Source organism: Haliotis rufescens, unplaced genomic scaffold (assembly GCF_023055435.1).
Source record: "Haliotis rufescens isolate VD_foot unplaced genomic scaffold, xgHalRufe1.0.p SCAF_179, whole genome shotgun sequence".
NCBI classification, from domain to species: Eukaryota; Metazoa; Mollusca; class Gastropoda; order Lepetellida; family Haliotidae; genus Haliotis; species Haliotis rufescens.
This window is the reverse complement of record NW_025963867.1, coordinates 19378-39022: the sequence shown is the minus strand read 5'-3', so window position 1 is coordinate 39022 and position 19645 is coordinate 19378. Positions and strand designations below refer to the sequence as shown.

General features: G+C 44.6%; 2 protein-coding genes across 5 annotated transcripts in view; one reads left to right on the top strand and one right to left on the bottom strand.

Annotated features, from left to right (window-relative positions):
• Positions 1 to 5566, top strand: part of LOC124150334 (triple functional domain protein-like) — a 110049-nt gene extending 104483 nt beyond the window's left edge. For all 4 annotated transcript variants that reach the window (XM_048397922.1, XM_048397919.1, XM_048397921.1 and 1 more), the window contains exons 37-38: positions 2314 to 2383; positions 5160 to 5566. In XM_048397922.1, the coding sequence (XP_048253879.1) occupies positions 2314 to 2383; positions 5160 to 5538 (449 nt within the window). In that variant the 3' untranslated portion in view covers positions 5539 to 5566. The remainder of the gene's footprint in view (positions 1 to 2313; positions 2384 to 5159) is intronic.
• Positions 5567 to 8678: 3112 nt separating this feature from the next.
• On the bottom strand, positions 8679 to 10156 carry LOC125381404 (protein TRACHEARY ELEMENT DIFFERENTIATION-RELATED 7A-like). The gene is made up of 2 exons (XM_048397923.1): positions 10153 to 10156; positions 8679 to 9331 (listed from the first exon to the last, which is right to left on the bottom strand). Exons 1-2 carry the CDS (start codon positions 10154 to 10156, stop codon positions 8679 to 8681), a joined length of 657 nt encoding a protein of 218 aa, XP_048253880.1.
• Between the last annotated feature and the right edge of the window lie 9489 nt (positions 10157 to 19645).

Sequence of the window (19645 nt, the reverse complement as noted above, 5' to 3'; positions counted from 1 at the left end):
GAGAGACCTGCGATGTGACAGGCTCTTATTCGCTGCATACCAGGAGGATATTCTTTTGGCCTCCCCCAAAGTGTCCTGGACATCCTCTATGAAATATCTGATGGCACACCTATTTCCCAAATCCAACAGTGAAAATGCCCCTCGCTCAAAATTCTATGAAGCTCTTCAAACAAAATTTAGAAATCTATTTCTCATTGACAGTGACCAAGTAAACACTGATAGCTCCCACAAACCTAGGCATCTAGGACTTATTAAAGATAAATTTGAACTTAAGAAATATATTTCAGCTGTAAAATGTAAAGATCGTAGATTAGCATTAACTAAATTAAGACTCAGTTGACATAATCTGGAGATTGAAAGAGGCAGATACACTAACACGCCTGTCGACCAGAGAATATGTAAATTATGTAAACTAAATAAGATAGAAGATGAAAAACACTTCCTTTTGTACTGTCCTTGATTCTTGATTCTTGTGAGAATGTTGGTAGTCAGTTCCAGTGGCTGATATTGCTAAACATGTGAGAATGTAGATAGTTAGTTCCAGTGACCAATATTGCTAAACATGTGAGAATGTATAAACATAGTTAGTTCCAGTGCCCGATATTGCTAAACATGTGAGAATGTTGGTAGTCAGTTCCAGTGACTGATATTGCTAAACATGTGAGAAGGTATTAACCGAGTTAGTTCCAATGACTGTTATTGCTAAACATGTGAGAATGTAGATAGTTAGTTCCAGTGACCTATATTACTAAACATGTGAGAATGTAGATAGTTAGTTCCAATGACTGTTATTGCTAAACATGTGAGAATGTAGATAGTTAGTTCCAGTGACCTATATTACTAAACATGTGAGAATGTAGATAGTTAGTTCCAGTGACTGTTATTGCTAAACATGTGAGAATGTAGATAGTTAGTTCCAGTGACCAATATTGCTAAACATGTGAGAATGTATAAACAGAGTTAGTTCCAGTGACCTATATTGCTAAACATGTGAGAATGTAGATAGTTAGTTCCAGTGACCTATATTGCTAAACATGTGAGAATGTAGATAGTTAGTTCCAGTGACCAATATTGCTAAACATGTGAGAATGTATAAACAGAGTTAGTTCCAGTGACCTATATTGCTAAACATGTGAGAATGTAGATAGTTAGTTCCAGTGACCTATATTGCTAAACATGTGAGAATGTAGACAGTTAGTTCCAGTGACCTATAGTGAGGTTCTAATAAACAGTTATTGTAGCAAGTTTGGGGCACAGTTTTAGACAATATAAGTTGCAGCAGTCTCCGGCACATACTTCTGCAACAAATTTATTTTGCCGACATGTTTCAACCTGCCATTGTAATAGAATGAAAACAACTTGAAAATTGATAGAAAACAGCTGTTAGATTGAGTTGAGGTTAACTTGATATGAAGGTATGTGATATAAAGGTGTGTGATATGAAGGTGTGTGATATGAAGGTGTGTGATATGAAGGTGTGTGATATGAAGGTGTGTGATATGGGTGTATGTGAAACAATGAAAACATTCAACAAGTTAAAGATATCAATACAACTGTTTCTGTTCGAAACTTCATTGTTTATCTTTGACATGACAGTTGTGTTGATTGTCATGTGGTAGTTTACTGACAGAACTGATGTGAAGATCTCTGTTGAGTTGAAGGAGCATTTTCGGACCATGTACAACTGTTTACTCTTTTGATATATAGTTACATTGCAGGTAGCAGTTTCCTTGCCAACAAACATTTGTCTCAGAGTTAACCTAATGGCCACAAACATTTTTATTATTAATCTCCCATGTTGACACCGCTTCATCATCAGCAAGTCCAGGGGTGGTGAACTGTAGAATCTCCTAGTTCAGTACCAGATAGTTATAGACTAGCCACTGTCATCAGTCTGTATTAACTGATGCAATTATCTAATGTTGACATTTGCTGGCTTGTGTATGTCTGTTTGTGAGATTAGTAAATATGAATGTGTTGTATCTGGATCGGTTCCAGTCTGTCTGTGACCAATCAACATTGTCAGGGTACATACGTTTCAAGTTCAATATCCTGTGGTGTGCAAGAGTTGTCTCCCCTAGACTACACAGCTTGGCTGCATTCTGTGTGATGTGTGGTGTGTAGACTTGTTGTATAGAACTATCTGGTAGAATTGAAGGTTCTTTAAATGACTGTTAAAACAATTCCACTGATAAAATATTGAATGTTGAGCAGCAAGTTGATACTCATAGAATACCTGAATAACATTACCCACTGATAAGTTATTTAAGATTACCTCTATTGTCTGTTTATAGTAAGTTCATTGTTTTTCAGAAGGAGAAGGCTCATCTGGACTGAACGCCTCGGCTTCTTCCCCGGTGACAAAGAGAAGAAGCAGCTTCAGGTAGACCAGTCTTTCTCCTCCTGCTTGGAAAATAGTAGGATTTATCACATAAGAGTGTATCCACTGGAAAATACCACATAGTGTAAATCACAGAAAGTGTACAGCATGCCTTGGATATATGAGGATGTATCACATAGTGTGTACAACGTGCATTGGGTGTACAACATGCCTAGGATATATGAGGATGTATCACATACTGTGTTCTACATGTATTGGATATATGAGGATGTATCACATAGTGTGTACAACATGCATTGGATATATGAGGATGTATCACATAGTGTGTACAACGTGCATTGGATATATGAGGATGTATCACATAGTGTGTACTACATGCATTGGATATATGAGGATGTATCACATAGTGTGTACTACATGCATTGGATATATGAGGATGTATCACATAGTGTGTACAACATGCATTGGATATATGAGGATGTATCACATAGTGTGTACAACGTGCATTGGATATATGAGGATGTATCACATAGTGTGTACAACGTGCATTGGATATATGAGGATGTATCACATAGTGTGTACTACATGTATTGGGTGTACAAAATGCCTAGGATGTATGAGGATGTATCACATAGTGTGAACAACATGCATTGTGTGTACAACATGCATTGGGTTTACTACATGCATTGGGTGTACAACATGCATTGGGTGTACTACATGCATTGGGTGTACAACATGCATTGGGTGTACAACATGCCTAGGATATATGAGGATGTATCACATACTGTGTACAACATGCATTGGGTGTACAACATGCCTAGGATATATGAGGATGTATCACATACTGTGTACAACATGCATTGGGTGTACAACATGCCTAGGATATATGAGGATGTATCACATAGTGTGTACTACATGCATTGGGTGTACAACATGCCTAGGATATATGAGGGTGTATCACATAGTGTGTACTACATGCATTGGGTGTACTACATGCCTAGGATATATTAGGATGTATCACATAGTGTGTACTACATGCATTGGGTGTACTACATGCATTGGGTGTACAACATGCATTGGGTGTACTACATGCATTGGGTGTACAACATGCCTATGATATATGAGGATGTATCACATAGTGTGTACAACATGCACTGGGTGTACAACATGCCTTGGAAATATGAGGATGTATCACATACTGTGTACTACATGTATTGGGTGTACAAAATGCCTAGGATGTATGAGGATGTATCACATAGTGTGAACAACATGCATTGTGTGTACAACATGCATTGGGTTTACTACATGCATTGGGTGTACAACATGCATTGGGTGTACTACATGCATTGGGTGTACAACATGCATTGGGTGTACAACATGCCTAGGATATATGAGGATGTATCACATACTGTGTACAACATGCATTGGGTGTACAACATGCCTAGGATATATGAGGATGTATCACATACTGTGTACAACATGCATTGGGTGTACAACATGCCTAGGATATATGAGGATGTATCACATAGTGTGTACTACATGCATTGGGTGTACAACATGCCTAGGATATATGAGGGTGTATCACATAGTGTGTACTACATGCATTGGGTGTACTACATGCATTGGGTGTACAACATGCATTGGGTGTACTACATGCATTGGGTGTACAACATGCCTATGATATATGAGGATGTATCACATAGTGTGTACTACATGCATTGGGTGTACAACATGCCTATGATATATGAGGATGTATCACATACTATGTACTACATGCATTGGGTGTACAACATGCCTAGGATATATGAGGATGTATCACATACTGTGTACTACATGTATTGGGTGTACAACATGCCTAGGATATATGAGGATGTATCACATACTGTGTACTACATGTATTGGGTGTACAACATGCCTAGGATGTATGAGGATGTATCACATACTGTGTACAACATGCATTGGGTGTACAACATGCCTAGGATATATGAGGATGTATCACATAGTGTGTACAACATGCATTGGGTGTACAACATGCCTAGGATATATGAGGATGTACCACATACTGTGTACAACATGCATTGGGTGTACAACATGCCTAGGATATATGAGGATGTACCACATACTGTGTACAACATGCATTGGGTGTACAACATGCCTAGGATATATGAGGATGTATCACATAGTGTGTACTACATGCATTGGGTGTACTACATGCATTGGGTGTACAACATGCATTGGGTGTACTACATGCATTGGGTGTACAACATGCCTATGATATATGAGGATGTATCACATAGTGTGTACTACATGCATTGGGTGTACAACATGCCTAGGATATATGAGGATGTACCACATACTGTGTACAACATGCATTGGGTGTACAACATGCCTAGGATATATGAGGATGTATCACATAGTGTGTACTACATGCATTGGGTGTACTACATGCATTGGGTGTACAACATGCATTGGGTGTACTACATGCATTGGGTGTACAACATGCCTAGGATATATGAGGATGTATCACATAGTGTGTACTACATGCATTGGGTGTACAACATGCCTAGGATATATGAGGATGTATCACATACTGTGTACTACATGCATTGGGTGTACAACATGCCTGGGCTATATGAGTCTCAAATACTTATTGTCATGACAGACAATACAGTTGTAAATGGTGTGACTGATTTAGAGTTACTTGACACCAGGAATAGATTCTGTAAATATCTGCCAAACTTCTCAGTGTACCTGGTAAAGCCATGATATTGCTGGGTATGTTTTTAAGCCCCGTTCACTTGGAGTTGTATGTTTTCAGGAAATGGTTGACAAACCCTGTGCGTAAGCTGAGCCATGGCAAGATTGAGAAACAGGGTCAGGCTCTCCTTGAAGCCCAGCGACTGGCGGCAGCCAAAGGGGAGCGGAAGGTGCTCAACCCACTTGGGGCAGCAAAGGCAGGCCTTCTTTCTTACTTCTTACACACAGTCAAACATACACTTAGTCGCCAAACACACACAGTCAAACATACACTTAGTCGCCAAACACACAGAGTCAAACATACACTTTGTCGCCAAACACACATAGTCAAACATACACTTCGTCGCCAAACACACAGAGTCAAACATACACTTAGTCATCAAACACACAGAGTCAAACATACACTTAGTCGCCAAACACACAGTCAAACATACACTTAGTCATCAAACACACAGAGTCAAACATACACTTAGTCGCCAAACACACAGTCAAACATACACTTTGTCGCCAAACACACATAGTCAAACATACACTTAGTCGCCAAACACACAGAGTCAAACATACACTTAGTCATCAAACACACAGTCAAACATACACTTAGTCGCCAAACACACAGAGTCAAACATACACTTAGTCATCAAACATACAGAGTCAAACATACACTTAGTCGCCAAACACACAGAGTCAAACATACACTTAGTCATCAAACACAGAGTCAAACATACACTTAGTCGCCAAACACACAGAGTCAAACATACACTTAGTCGCCAAACACACAGAGTCAAACATACACTTAGTCGCCAAACACACAGTAGAACATACATGTTCATGTCCCATCACTCACAGTCAAACATGTTCCATATTTGGTCTCACATTTTACCTTCAGTGATCTGACCTTTATAACATCCACCTAGCAATGTGACCCAAGTCACTAGTCTTGGTGGTCAACATGAAGGTGTACATTTCAATCAATGATGTTTTACAAACATCCTTCACTGCTGCCCGTTTCCTGTCCAAACACTGGGTGCTTGGGTAGCCTAGTGGTTAAAGCATTCGCTCGTCACACCAAAGAACGGGGTTGGATTCCCCGCATGGGTGCAATGAGTGAAGCCCATTTTCCAGTCTCCCCCGCCATGATATTGCTGGAATAGGTCTAAACCCATTGTAAAACCATGGTCACTCACTGTCAAAAAGAAGACAGTGATCCAACCTCAGAACCTTTTAGGATTATCCTTGATTACCCGAAATTGCCCAGCCAGATAGATATGGCTGTCAATTAAGATCAGATGCACAAACTCAGTATGTTGAAACCAATATTGGTATGTTTGCCTGTGTAGTATTGTTACATGTGTTGGTGATGTTGGTTTGCTCTTCGTGCTCAGACTTCTCTCATGTTTTATGTCCATGTTTTCTTTCAGGAAAATCTTTTGTTTGTTTTGTACATTTAAATGTGTTATTTACATGTATCATATACACTTATAGCAGAATAAGTGTCTTGATTTCGAGATGTGATTCAGCTACATGGTTGCCAGCTGGCTCTAGATGCAGAACCACAGACCTCATCCTGAAGGTAAGATTTTACGTTCCCCTCATTTACTGGTGCATACGGCTACAATGCTGACATGACAGAGTCTGCTTCAACGCTGGACCTGGACCTAGTCAGACACAAACATGGATCACATTTGTGCATAACACAAAACACAAAGGAATCACAGAATTTGTTTTCAGCTGTTAAATGGGTGTATATCCCAGCCAACTTGAGTTGATGTGAGGCCAACATACCCGCTATTCACAGATTTGTGTCATGATGATGCAGATTCTATGAAGCATCTTAGAGCCATAATATGTATTACTTACATCAATATTTCATTGTTGTTAAATAGGAAATCTCCTTGGCCTCTCATTATGATAGTGCCAAAACAATAGCAGTTGGATGGTGGCTTATTTCCTGTCATGAAGGGAGAACTATTAATCACTGTGTCATCTGCTGGCCAGATAGAGGTGTTCAGCCAGTTCATGATATACCCCTTTTGTCAGATTCACGATTGCTTTAGCCTTTCTCACTGATTTGACACAGTGAACTCACTGTTGTCTGATAAGCTTTGATACCTTCTCTCATGTTCAATTCGTTCCTTGCATCTGATTTGTTTGTGTCGGATTGTGTTGGATTCTGTTGGAACATGTCTTCTGACATCAGTGTCAGGTTTGTTACCCTTCCATGCCTGATTGTACAGCATCTTGTACATGATTTGGCTTCCTATTGTGTCAGGTTTGTTACCCTTTCATGCCTGATTGTACAGCATCTTGTACATGATTTGGCTTCCTATTGTGTCAGGTTTGATCCCAGAAGTTCCCACCTTTGGTTTGATCCATGGTGTCTGATTTCATCTCAATGTGCTTGAATACACACACATACACACTCACGCACGCACACACACACACACACACACACACACAGACACACCAGCGAGCACACACTCTCACGCACACACTCACACACACACAAACCACACACACACACCAGCACACACACAAACACTAGCACACACACAAGCTAAAGAGCATGATGTTATTGCCTAATAATGTGTTGCAAGTCCTCACAGGGGAATGGCCTGGGCTTGTTTACAGCATTGTCCATTTCTGGTGGAGTTATTGATCAGAAATTGTCCGTTGCTGGAGTCATTCAGTCAAGGCTCACAGATGAACAAGGGAATTCATTCATGTGATTAGACAGGCGGATTACAGCTTGTAGCTGGTTGGTCGGCAGGCCTCAGTGATAGGGCAGAACATGTTGGTGAAGAGATGTCACAGCCCAATCACAATAACAGCAATACAAGTTGATGTAGATATGTCACAGTACCACACAATGACAGCAGTACATGTTGGTGAAGATATGTCACAGTACCACACAATGACAGCAGTACATGTTGGTGAAGATATGTCACAGTACCACACAATGATAGCAGTACATGTTGGTGAAGATATGTCACAGTACCACACAATGACAGCAGTACATGTTGGTGAAGATATGTCACAGTACCACACAATGACAGCAGTACATGTTGGTGAAGATATGTCACAGTACCACACAATGACAGCAGTACATGTTGGTGTAGATATGTCACAGTACCACACAATGACAGCAGTACATGTTGGTGTAGATATGTCACAGTACCACACAATGATAGCAGTACATGTTGGTGAAGATATGTCACAGTACCACACAATGATAGCAGTACATGTTGGTGAAGATATGTCACAGTACCACACAATGACAGCAGTACATGTTGGTGAAGATATGTCACAGTACCACACAATGATAGCAGTACATGTTGGTGAAGATATGTCACAGTACCACACAATGATAGCAGTACATGTTGGTGAAGATATGTCACAGTACCACACAATGACAGCAGTACATGTTGGTGAAGATATGTCACAGTACCACACAATGACAGCAGTACATGTTGGTGAAGATATGTCACAGTACCACACAATGATAGCAGTACATGTTGATGTAGATATGTCACAGTACCACACAATGATAGCAGTACATGTTGGTGAAGATATGTCACAGTCATCAGTGGTCAGGGTATGTGATGGTGTTGTGATGATCTATGGATGTGATGGTCTGGTGTTGTGATGGTCTGAAGATGTTGTGGTGGTCTGAGGATGTGATGGTTTGTGGTGGTCTGGGGATGTGATGGTGATCTGGTGGTCTGGGGATATGATGGTGATCTGGTGGTCTGGGGATGTGATGGTGGTCTGGGGATATGATGGTGATCTGGTGGTCTGGGGATGTGATGGTGATCTGGTGGTCTGGGGATGTGATGGCGATCTGGTGGTCTGGGGATGTAATGGTGGTCTGGGGATGTGATGGTGATCTGGTGGTCTGGGGATATGATGGTGATCTGGTGGTCTGGGGATGTGATGGCGATCTGGTGGTCTGGGGATGTGATGATGGTCTGGGGATGTGATGGTGATCTGGTGGTCTGGGGATGTGATGGTTATCTGGTGGTCTGGGGATGTGATGGTGTTGTGATGGTCTGGGGATGTGATGGTGATCTGGTGGTCTGGGGATGTGATGGTTTGTGGTGGTCTGGGGATGTGATGGTTTGTGGTGGTCTGGGGATGTGATGGTGATCTGGTGGTCTGGGGATATGATGGTGATCTGGTGGTCTGGGGATGTGATGGCGATCTGGTGGTCTGGGGATGTGATGGTGATCTGGTGGTCTGGGGATGTGATGGTGGTCTGGGGATGTGATGGTGATCTGGTGGTCTGGGGATGTGATGGTGGTCTGGGGATGTGATGGCGATCTGGTGGTCTGGGGATGTGATGATGGTCTGGGGATGTGATGGTGATCTGGTGGTCTGGGGATGTGATGGTGTGTGGTGGTCTGGGGATGTGATGGTGATCTGGTGGTCTTGGGATGTGATTGCGATCTGGTGGTCTTGGGATGTGATGGTGATCTGGTGGTCTGGGGATGTGATGGTGATCTGGTGGTCTGGGGATGTGATGGTGGTCTGGGGATGTGATGGTGATCTGGTGGTCTGGGGATGTGATGGTGGTCTGGGGATGTGATGGTGATCTGGTGGTCTGGGGATGTGATGGTGGTCTGGGGATGTGATGGTGATGTGGTGATCTGGGGATGTGATGGTTTGTGGTGGTCTGGAGATGTGATGGTGATATGGTTTTCTGGTGATGTGATGGCGATGTGGTGGTCTGGGGATGTGATGGCGATGTGGTGGACTGGGGATGTGATGGCGTCGTGATGGTCTGGGGATGTGATTGTGATATGGTTGTCTGGGGATGTGATGGTGATATGGTTGTCTGGGGATGTGATGGCGTCGTGATTGTCTGGTGATGGAACCGGTAGCTCCTGGTGTGTTCCACCTGTAGCTGAGACGAACAGTTCCGTGACATCCTGTGATGTCCCCCCTACATGGATAAAGAGACATCCACGATCAATACTCACTCTGCACATAACATTTAAATGTCAGTTTCCATGGCAACCTCCTGCAAGGGTCAAGGAGAGGGTGGCAGCAAAAATTACCCATAAGGCCGTGGCAGTAAGCAGTGACTGGCAGGACTATAGATTTCTTGTGTGTGGAACTTGCTTCTCAATGAAGGCATCAGAAGGAGGCTGGGTGCCATGTCTGGTGGCCCAGCTATTGCTACACATGCAGATCGCCTATCTAATTAATTTGGCCAACCACGGCACTGCAGGGAGCTCGTGGGGAGACATTTATCGAACCCTTGTTATTTACTGAGAGACGTATGGTCAATAAAATCTCCGCACAGTGAACATGATATATTATTGCCATTCATGTGCAGATGAGTCTGGCTTGCGAGTGAGCAATCACGGCACAGCCTCTGCTGGGCTGTAGACAGATAAATAACCCTGTATCGATCTCACCAACCTGAAATTATCAGCTTCCAGGCTAAATTTGTTTTGCCTTCCTCAGGGAATTTTTCATGTCTTTCAAAAATTTAGAAAGTATGTGTCTAAATTCTGGCACTGATTCTATTTTGAAAAAATATGTAAATAAATGTCCACGTCCTAATTATGAAATGACTGTAAGTATAACTGACATGGCCTCTGATTGGTTGAAGCAGAAGGCATCGATATCTTGTGTGAGCAGCATGTGGTGCCAGGCAAGACTGGAGATGGATTTGAGACATGATAATCTGATATTGATTATTAGCTGTTGCAGATTGATGTTATGGAAAATGTGATTCTAGGGTTTGCTTGAGAAGAGCATATACTGATATAGCAAGGGAGACCATCATACTGAGAGGAGACTAACACGTGCCACTGACTTGGTTGTTGTATCTTCTACACATCAGGGGCGGTTGGGTAGCCTATTGGTTAAAGCGTTCGCTCGTCCGCCGAAGACCCGGGTTCGATTCCCGACATGGGTACAATGTGTGAAGCCCATTTCTGGTGTCCCCCGCCTGATATTGCTGGAATATTGCTAAAAGCGGCGTAAAACCAAACTCACTCACTCACTCACTCTACACATCACACTGACACCCACACTGACACACACCCCACCACACACTGACACCCACCCCACCACACACTGACACCCATCCCACCACACACTGACACCCATCCCACCACACACTGACACCCATCCCACCACACACTGACACCCACACTGACACACACCCCACCACACACTGACACCCATACTGACACACACCCCACCACACACTGACACCCATCCCACCACACACTGACACCCACACTGACACACACCCCACCACACACTGACACCCACCCCACCACACATTGACACCCACCCCACCACACACTGACACCCATCCCACCACACACTGACACACACCCCACCACACACTGACACCCATCCCACCACACACTGACACCCATCCCACCACACACTGACACACACCCCACCACACACTGACACCCACACTGACACCCACCCCACCACACACTGACACCCACCCACCACACACTGACACCCACACTGACACCCACCCCACCACACACTGACACACACCCCCACCCACACTGACACCCACCCCACCACACACTGACACCCACCCCACCAGACACTGACACCCATCCCACCACACACTGACACCCACCCCACCACACACTGACACACACCCCACCACACACTGACACACACCCCACCACACACTGACACCCACCCCACCACACACTCACACACACCCCACCGCACACTCACACACACACCCACCCACACCGACACACGACCGCCTCCGTGGTCTTGTGGTAGAGCGTCCGCCCGGAGAGCGGAAGGTCCAGGGTTCGATCCCGGGCCGCGTCATACAAAAAGACGTTGAAAGATTGTACTTGTTGTTACCCTGTCTGGCGTTCGGCATTAAGGGGCTAAAACAAGGACTGGTCGGCTCGGAGTCAGTATACTGTGTCTGAGTGGGGTATTCATGTTAAACTGCGGCATGGTATCTCAGTGAGCTAGCACTATAAATCGGCATCAGTCCGGACTAGTACAAGCAGCCACACACACACATACACGTGCATGCACGTCGCTATATAAGTGCAATAATCTTGGACGCGACGTTAAACACAATTTCACCTCACCTCACACCGACACACACACCACCACACACTCACACACACCCAACCACACACTGACACCCACCCCACCACACACTGACACCCACCCCACCACACACTGACACCCACCCCACCACACGCTGACACCCATCCCACCACACACTGACACCCACCCCACCACACACTGACACACACCCCACCACACACTGACACACACCCCACCACACACTGACACCCACCCCACCACACACTGACACCTGCCCCACCGCACACTCACACACACACCCACCCACACTGACACACACCCCACCACACACTGACACACACCCACCCACACTGACACACACCCCACCACACACTGACACACATCCCACCACACACTGACACACACCCCACCACACTCTGACACCCATCCCACCACACACTGACACACACCCCACCACACACTGACACACACCCCACCACACACTGACACACACCCCACCACACAGACACCCATCCCACCACACACTGACACCCATCCCACCACACACTGACACACACCCCCACCCACACTGACACCCACCCCACCACACACTGACACACACCCCACCACACACTGACACCCATCCCATCACACACTGACATCCACCCACCCAACACTGATGCAAACCCCACCACACACTGACACACACCCCACCACACACTGACACACACCCCACCACACACTGACACCCATCCCACCACACGCTGACACCCATCCCACCACACACTTACACCCATCCCACCACACACTGACACACACCCCACCACACACTGACACACACCCCACCACACACTGACACCCATCCCACCACACACTGACACCCATCCCACCACACGCTGACACCCATCCCACCACACGCTGACACCCATCCCACCACACACTGACACCCACCCCACCACACACTGACACCCACCCCACCACACACTGACACCCATCCCACCACACACTGACACACACCCCCACCCACACTGACACACACCCACCCAACACTGACATCCACCCCACCACACACTGACACACACCCCACCACACACTGACACCCATCCCACCACACACTGACACCCATCCCACCACACACTGACACCCCCCCCACCATACACTGACACACACCCCACCACACACTGACACCCATCCCACCACACACTGACACCCACCCCACCACACACTGACACCCATCCCACCACACACTTACACCCATCCCACCACACACTGACACACACCCCCACCCACACTGACATCCACCCACCCAACACTGACGCAAACCCTACCCACACTGACACACACCCCCACCCACACTGACCCCCAACACACAACACTGACGCAAACCCCCACCCACCCAACACTGATACACACCCCAAACCCACACTGAAACACTCCCCACACCACACTGACATCCATCCCACACTGATACCCACCCTACCCTACCCCACCCCACACTGACACCAACTCCACCCCATACTGACACCAACTCTATCTAACACTGACACCCACCCCACACTGACACCTGTCCCACCCCACACTGACACCCTACCCACGCTGACACCCACCCCATCCCACACTGACACCCATCCAACCCCACACTGACACCAACCCCACCCAACACTGACAAGCACCCCACCCAACCCAACACTGACACCCATCCCCACACTGACGGGGCCAACCCCACACCCACCCCACCCCACCCCACCCCACCCCATGCTGACACCTGTCCCACCCTACATTGACATCCATCCAAAACGGACACCCACCCCACTGTCCCCACACTGACACCGGTCTCACCCCGTCCACACTCACCTGCAGCTAGCACACGTGATTGATATCTTATCTTATGTGCTGAATTCTCAGGGAAAACGGACTGCGCGAGTGTGTGTATGATTCACAACCTTCCCAGGTAATAACTTGTGAGTGAAGACAACTGTTCTTAGTGATTTACACATGTGGTGTTTACTTTGGGACACCTGCACTGAGGGGACATAGTGTCACCCATCCATGCAGGCTAGGCTGATCCCTATATGAAACAGACCCTGCATGTTGGGAAGTGCATTTGAGTGCATTCAAACAGTTATGTGTCATTTCATTTGAAATCCCTTTCTATGTGACACAAGAAGTTCTTGTGTAATGTGATTATCACATGTATTGACAACCGAGGTAGGACATGTGACCTTTCCCCAGCGTGGCCGCCAATGTTGCCAGTCTGTGCTGAGTGATCTCCAGGTTCTGGTGGTGACAGCCCCTGTTGTCCGACGTTGACAGGTAATGACAACACTGCTAGTTGTGTTACATCACACTGGTGTGTGGGCTGGGGGAGGTCGAGGCTCACACGGGGCTGACCAGAGGCTCCTCACGACGGGATGTGGAGGTAGGTACTCCATGCTGCTATACTCAGACTAACAGTTGTGTGCACTGCAGGTAGACTTAGACCAGCAGTACATCAAATACATGGGTACATATGCCCAATGTATAGATATTTGTGTTAATTCTTTAATATATGGCATGGTCTTCAAGGATATATATATTTGTGTAAATCTAGTAATACTGAGGTACTGTCTTCAAGGATATATATATTTGTGTAAATCTAGTAATACTGAGGTACTGTCTTCAAGGATATATATATTTGTGTAAATCTAGTAATACTGAGGTACGATGTTCAAGGATATATATTTGTTTAAATCACGTTATACTGAGGTACTGTCTTCAGGGATATATATTTGTGTAAATCTAGTAATACTGAGGTACTGTCTTCAGGGATATATATTTGTGTAAATCTAGTAATACTGAGGTACGATCTTCAAGGATAAATATTTATGTAAATCCAGTAATACTGAGGTACGGTCTTCAAGGATATATATTTGTGCACCTTCAGTAATTCTGAGGTACAGTGATCCCTCAGTACAACATTATCTTGGGGACCAAATAATTGATGAGCGTGATGAGCATTATAGACGATCAGCGGTTAAGTCGAGGTGGAGTCGTAGGGGGTACAAGGTGACCAACAAAACAGTAATGCTCTGCCTACCTTGCATGATCTATGTTGCAGGTTTCAGAGTTTAAAAAAAATTTAGAATAGTAGTTGTTTATTATTCATAGTGTAAAAAAAGATTTATTGAGTGTTATGCGCTTTTGAAATTCAGGTGAACAAACAGGTATAACAAACTTGGTCAATAAATATATGCAGTTTGACATGCACCATCACTGGACATGATGATTTACCATTCAAAATGTATGTCCTGCTCTCCAAAGCATTGTTTTTATGCAGAGATTAAGATTACCGTGTGTATTTTCTCGTAAACTAAGCCGGAAATAGCAATCAGCTGTGCACACGTTTCCTCCCAATCTACTGGTGATTGAGTTAAAAAGTACCCAATGATACAACTTCAATAAATTTTGATGCAAAAGTTGGAAGAAGTTATATCTGAAATTATTATTTTATCAGGAATAATATATTCCAATATCGTGTTATTTTCGTTGCAGCTTTTACTGAAAATATTTAACATTATAAGAATCATAAGCATAGAACTTTGGTACAGGTGATTACTATTGCCGGATATTTTTACATATGGAACAATTTGACCAGTCACCGACTTCCAGCGCTACATGTATTTTGATTGCAAAAACGTTATGTTTACATTTAACAGTCAAACTGCCTCGAATTTGAATTTTAACAAGTCAAACTAAGGCATTTATGATGTGAATCCATTCTCTTGCAACTAAAGTTCATTTCAAGGCATCAATAGCAGTAATCTGACCGTAGTTGCTGTAAATATTGGTTAGTTGTGCAGTCTACCGAAATTTTGAATGAAATTAATAATATATATAACAAACATAAGTCCAGATAAACAATGAACACTTTTTTATAACCTTTGTTGACTGGTATTTCCGGTGTAACATGCTTGCCGTGACCAGCTGATAATGAGTAGGAGGAAAACATTGTGCACTCAGGGAAAACCGGAGTTTATTATAAAATGTATGTAAATTTTGGGAGCCATGCTTTACGCGCGCGCTATAACTGAGTTAGCACTATATTGAAGAGTGCTATAGCGAGGGAACACTGCACTGTCTTCAAGGATATATATTGTGTAAATCTAGTTATAGTGAGGTACGGTCTTCAAGGATATATATTGTGTAAATCTAGTTATAGTGAGGTTCGGTCTTCAAGGATATATATTGTGTAAATCTAGTTATAGTGAGGTTCGGTCTTCAAGGATATATGTATGAGACATATTACTCAAACACCCCCGCACCCTGATTATATAGATGTGATATCCCTGTACGGGTGAGTACAATGGCTGTATTCCAGTCAAGGATGTTGTAGGACCTTATACAGGCCTGACAAGGGTTAGCTGCAATCTCACCTTTTCCTGTGTCACTGGCCCTTCTGTAGATTTGGTTCTTGTCCATAGAGAGCATCACTGTCGGCTATCTGTTAGTCATCTAATGGCAGTAAGATGCAAATGTAGATACTTGGAAAGTTATCACTGTTAATACTGTATTATACTTTGTATAATGCACGCCTTTTCTCCATGTAAATACATACAGCCAAACCGTTACCACTGGCACATAACACGGAACATTATTTGTATTATTTGGGTCAGACTGTTGGCCAGGAGTGAGATTAGCCAAGTCAGGTGGTGGTTCTCAGATCGGCAGACTTGGGCAGACTCGGGCAGACTCACTCAGTTTGAGGGTTTGTCCCAGCCAAGGCAGATCGTCTTCTACTGCTCCTAGAGGTAACCGTGGGATGTTTTCATCACAAACGTAGTCTCTGCATTTATTTATGGACAAGTTTCTTCACAGATATGAAAAGAGTAGTGTGGAGATTTCACTTAATGGCAGGAGTTTTTAGCATAAAGTGACTTGAGAATCATGTCAACAAACATTGGTTAAGAACACCCAACTTCTCCTGTAACAGTTAATCCCTAGATCTGGCTCTAGAGGAACATAACAGGAAACAGCATTTAAGCTTATTTCATGGACCACCTACCTTACATTCGGGCCCCACACAGACTCTGGTAGTTGTCTGGGAGGAACAATGCGATTCCGTTACACTTTAGAAGCTGCTGATTTTATCATGTTTATTTAATAGTTGGATAATTCCTGTTTACGGTAGATCAGTGATACTGGTAGGACTTGTGGGGGATGGGTGATGGAGGGTGGTGTCATGGGCCCCTGGGCTCCTGGATTTGTTGTTTGTGAACACGCATGACTGCACATGGGTGACTGGACAAAGAGGGAACCAAGTGAGATAGCATCTGGCTAGAGGAGTGATGTCGTGCCAGTGTGATGAGTGTGGAAGTATTCCTCCTGGTGTCTGTGATGAACAGACAGGTAATTAGACTTCAGGTTCCCTGACAAGGGCCTCCCCTTGTCTACTTGGGCATACAGGTATTTGTTGTCCTATACAGAGAACTGTAGGTACCTATCACCTGTATCATCAGCCCTGGGATGTCAACAGTTGGGGGATATGTAGGTACCTATCACCTGTATCATCAGCCCTGGGATGTCAACTGTTTGGGGATATGTAGGTACCTATCACCTGTATCATCAGCCCTGGGATGTCAACAGTTTGGGGATATGTAGGTACCTATCACCTGTATCATCAGCCCTGGGATGTCAACTGTTTGGGGATATGTAGGTACCTATCACCTGTATCATCAGCCCTGGGATGTCAACAGTTTGGGGATATGTAGGTACCTATCACCTGTATCATCAGCCCTGGGATGTCAACAGTTGGGGGATATGTAGGTACCTATCACCTGTATCATCAGTCCTTGGATGTCAACTGTTTGGGGATATGTAGGTACCTATCACCTGTATCATCAGCCCTGGGATGTCAACTGTTTGGGGATATGTAGGTACCTATCACCTGTATCATCAGCCCTGGGATGTCAACAGTTGGGGGATATGTAGGTACCTATCACCTGTATCATCAGCCCTGGGATGTCAACTGTTTTGGGGATATGTTTGAGTCAAAAAGGTCTAAATGGTAGACATCACGTGGATCCATTGTACAAAGCCCTCTAAGAGCTACAACTATCATTAGTTACAATCACCTTAGCGCTAAGATAGCTTTGTGCAACTGGGCCCTGGACTTTGAGAGATTATATGTTATACCTACATGTGTCAAGACCGCTCAAGGACATAGAAGTCGCTCTGTACTTATTAACATTTTACCAGTGCTAAAGGTTGAGTTTCCCTTCCACAAACAGATTTGGTGCCAAGTGGTTTCATTGCTCACCTACATCCTACACTTGACTGACATAAGTAATGATTTCATAACACTGAACTGGATGTTGCCTCTTTGATGTGCTCATATGCCTATCTCACACCTGAAGCAAGGACTGCACTGATGTCCATACACGCCCTGTATAATAGAGATAGAGGCCCTGTATTGTGTAGTGCTCCATACACGCCCTGTATAATAGTGATAGAGGCCCTGTATTGTGTAGTGCTCCATACACACCCTGTATAATAGTGATAGAGGCCCTGTATTGTTTAGTGCTCCATACACGCCCTGTAGTGATAGAGACTCTTTATTGTGTAGTGCTCCATACACACCCTGTAGTGATAGAGGCCCTGTATTGTATAGTGCTCCATACACGCCCTGTAGTGATAGAGGCTCTTTATTGTGTAGTGGTTCATACATGCCCTGGAGTGATAGAGGCCCTGTATTGTGTAGTGCTCCATACACGCCCTTTATAATAGAGATAGAGGCCCTGTATTGTGTAGTGCTCCATACACGCCCTGTATAATAGAGATAGAGGCCCTTTATTGTGTAGTGCTCCATACACGCCCTGTAGTGATAGAGGCCCTGTATTGTGTAGTGCTCCATACACGCCCTGTATAATAGAGATAGAGGCCCTGTATTGTGTAGTGCTCCATACACACCCTGTAGTGATAGAGGCCCTGTATTGTGTAGTGCTCCATACACGCCCTGTATGATAGAGATAGAGGCCCTGTATTGTGAAGTGCTCCATACACGCCCTGTAGTGATAGAGGCCCTTTATTGTGTAGTGGTTCATACATGCCCTGGAGTTATAGAGGCCCTGTATTGTGTAGTGCTCCATACATGCCCTGTATAATAGAGATAGAGGCCCTTTATTGTGTAGTGCTCCATACACACCCTGTAGTGATAGAGGCCCTGTATTGTGTAGTGCTCCATACACGCCCTGTATAATAGAGATAGAGGCCCTGTATTGTGTAGTGCTCCATACACGCCCTGTATGATAGAGATAGAGGCCCTGTATTGTGTAGTGCTCCATACACGCCCTGTAGTGATAGAGGCCCTTTATTGTGTAGTGCTCCATACACGCCCTGTAGTGATAGAGGCCCTGTATTGTGTAGTGCTCCATACACGCCCTGTATAATAGAGATAGAGGCCCTGTATTGTGTAGTGCTCCATACACGCCCTGTATAATAGTGATAGAGGCCCTGTATTGTGTAGTGCTCCAT